Source organism: Rutidosis leptorrhynchoides, chromosome 1 (assembly GCF_046630445.1).
Source record: "Rutidosis leptorrhynchoides isolate AG116_Rl617_1_P2 chromosome 1, CSIRO_AGI_Rlap_v1, whole genome shotgun sequence".
NCBI classification, from domain to species: Eukaryota; Viridiplantae; Streptophyta; class Magnoliopsida; order Asterales; family Asteraceae; genus Rutidosis; species Rutidosis leptorrhynchoides.
Window position 1 is genome coordinate 63,317,953 of NC_092333.1, and position 3,257 is coordinate 63,321,209.

The window sequence follows — 3,257 nt, forward strand, 5'->3', positions numbered from 1 at the left end:
TAGACTTATTAAAACAAGGGTGAATTACATACAAGGAAAATTGGTGTAATTATAATTTAAGTCCCCAATTAGTTGGAATATTTGACTTCGGATATAAGAATAATTTGACGAGGATACTCGCACTTTATATTTATGACTGATGGACTGTTATGGACAAAAACCAGATGGACATATCGAATAATCTAGGACATGGTAATAAACTAAAATCAACACGTCAAACATCATGATTACGGAAGTTTAAATAAGCATAATTCCTTTATTTCATATTTCATCGCACTTTTATTTACTGTCATTTTATTTAATTGCACTTTTAATTATCGTACTTTTTAATTATCGCAATTTTATTTATTGTCATTTTATTTATCGCATTTTAATTTATCGCACTTTAATTATTGTCATTTACTTTACGCTTTAAATTAAGTCTTTCATTATTTAACATTTTACATTAGGTTTTAACTGAGACTAAAGCTTTAAAATCGACAAACCGGTCATTAAACGGTAAAAACCCCCTTTTATAATAATAATATCACTTATACACATGTAAAATATATAAATGAGTATGTTTTAGCGTCTATTAACGTGTTATGTACCTATCTGAAATACATAATAGTAGGTATTATGCAACGATTAGGCTTAGAAAGTAAATACTATAAGATTTCAAGTGGTCCCATGTATCCATCATGTATTATGTGTTGTGTTTTAAGTAACCCACTACAGCATATGATATATAAAACAAAATCCACGTTCATTATATGTTGTTTTTAAATTTAACTTCGCACCTTTGTAGTAAGTTTCTCCATAATGTGCCACATACAAAGACGATGACGTGCCATTTTAAAAACATCTTCAACAGCTATTTTCATTGCAGGGTCTTGGTCTGTCATCACAATCATTGGCTCATCAGGGAACGCGGTCTTAAAACAATTTAACAACCACTTGTACGAATAAGCATCTTCCTTAGCCAACATTCCAGCACCAAATGTGACACACTTTTTATGATTGTCGATGCCGGTAAACGGAATAAAAACCATATTGTATCTGGAAAAAAAAAAGATTAGTACTCTATGAAATGTGTAATGACGGTTGAGCTTACTGATATGTATGTACACTTCATTACTTGTTAGTTCGAAAAGTTGCATCAAACGACACCACGTCACCAAATGCAGAGTAATTACGCTTTGCATACTCATCAGCCCAAAAGAAACCTCCAAGCACACCTTTGTCATCAACAAAATATTCGAATGAGAAGTTGGGCAAACACTTTTTTCTCTGAGTTAGCATGTCGACCATAATTTGTGCATCGGCTTTACCGATATATGCAATTATGTCTCTCTTAAAGTTTCGACAATCTACCGAGGTTGTACCAACTTTGTCAAGCCCACCAAGGATCTTTGTTAGTATACGATGTCCGGCCGTTGGTCCAACACCTGCTAATAAAAAGTTATATAACAAGGTTTTCATGGAATTATCTAATTTTCTGTACGTCTTCAAATGTAGCCTATAATCCGGATGCACCATGCAGTGGTTGTGTTCCTCTACGAAACCATATAATTCATATTTGTTATCTTCAACTATCCTGAGCTTAAAGCTTGCTTCACAACCAATGCGTTGTGAAGGTCGTACTCGGTTCTTCTTCACCCTTTGATTAGACGAATCAGACTCTTTCACTTGTGCATTAGTTTCCATGTTGTTGGTATCCACATGACTTTCTCCTTTCTGGTGTCTCTCATTATTTTCTAACACCTTACATGGTTTTGTGGGCTTAAATCCTTCCCTACTACACACAAAGTATTTCAATTTAATTTTTCGTGGCCCATCGCCACCCTATTGCCGTCTCGCTGGAGTTTGTGTGGCTTTCCTTATTTCAAACCCACCACGTTGAGCGTATTGTTGGTAAAAGTTGTATGCAACATCAATACTATCAAAAATGGTTCCCTTAACAGGCTTGTACGCATTATCAACTTCAGGTAGCCAATGTGAAATGCCAGATTCAGATACAATTTCTGTCCCAACAACGTACTGCTTGGGAACGAAGTCACATTCTGACATAATGTACAAAAAAAGGCCAGTCAGATAATAAGAATAGAAATCTATGGGTATACTAATAAATTGAATAATCTAAGCAAGCATGTTATTGGTCTACTCTGATGGATCATTCATGATGTAAAAAAAGAATGAAGCCACTTCATTATTATAAAAGAAGTGGCTTTAAGGACTTCTGGACAGTGAACTAGACTTCTGACATAGCCCACTTCATTATTATAAAAGAATGAAGCCATAATATTTTTTAAGGACTTCTGGACAGTGAACTAGACTTGATCGGATCAAAGATCTACTCTGATGGATCATTCGTGATGTAAAAGAAAAACTAAAACTCCATCATCTACTCTGATGGATGCATTCATGATATGGGAAAAAACTAAAACTCCATCACCATACACCGTTATCGAATCAATAATGGTCACCAATTTATAACTAAGGTATGTCATGCACATACCATATAAACACAATAGAATCCAATATTACACTATATATGTAGATGAGTAGAACCACTCATACGATGGATACATTAATATATAGAAGAATACTTAAAACAAACAATGGATTCATATTGGTGCTAATGAAACCAGATCATGTAAAAAGAGATTATTACATCAAAATATACAAGTATATATTTGGTGTATGATGGATGGATGCATAATAGCAAGAACATTCTTAATGAAGCCATAAATATCAAAGCTAGTTCACTGCCCTCTTGTATATACGCCATATTTTTTAAGGACATAACTACCAAGTAATATAAAGCCCACTTCATTATTATTTTTTTAACTAAATACCGATGACAAACTAAGTAGGTTTCATAACTAAATAACACAGGAATAAGTTAATATTAGTAATGTTTACCTTCTTCCTCTTCTAAATGTCCTGCAAATTCTGACATAGCTGAATCGTTGACTCCAATTCACACCAAATAGTATAAAAGAATGACACAATATAATGTAATTTATTTATAGGATGGTCTTTTTTTGGTAAAACACAAATGTAGGAAACGTACCATTCTTGATTGGAAATGTTAATTAAGACAAAAAGTAACTTACATAACTACCCTTATTTTTTTCCACTAAAGACGTCTACACCCTTTTTATTATTATGTTAAATTGATTTATTAATCTAACATCTTGGATTGAATGCATGGCTGGGATTTATTCTTACCAATTTATCAAATAAGAACATTCTTATAAGAATACATTTCTATA

At 33.0% G+C, this 3,257-nt stretch overlaps 1 protein-coding gene across 1 annotated transcript; it reads right to left on the reverse strand.

Annotated features, from left to right (window-relative positions):
• Window positions 1-767: 767 nt before the first annotated feature.
• On the reverse strand, window positions 768-2,941 carry LOC139876377 (protein FAR1-RELATED SEQUENCE 5-like). Its single transcript, XM_071863720.1, has 4 exons — window positions 2,905-2,941; window positions 1,832-2,042; window positions 1,118-1,774; window positions 768-1,038 (listed from the first exon to the last, which is right to left on the reverse strand). Exons 1-4 carry the CDS (start codon window positions 2,939-2,941, stop codon window positions 768-770), a joined length of 1,176 nt encoding a protein of 391 aa, XP_071719821.1.
• Between the last annotated feature and the right edge of the window lie 316 nt (window positions 2,942-3,257).

What these genes read in the sequence shown, in the direction of transcription:
- LOC139876377 (XM_071863720.1), bottom strand. Translation starts at nt 2,941, where the DNA reads ATGTCAGAATTTGCAGGACATTTAGAAGAGGAAGAAG. An exon ending in ACACAAACTCCAGCGAGACG is followed by an intron (nt 1,775 to 1,831) that starts GCAATAGGGTGG and finishes TGTGTGTAGTAG; the next exon opens with GGAAGGATTTAAGCCCACAA. An exon ending in GCAACTTTTCGAACTAACAA is followed by an intron (nt 1,039 to 1,117) that starts GTAATGAAGTGT and finishes TTTTTTTTCCAG; the next exon opens with ATACAATATGGTTTTTATTC.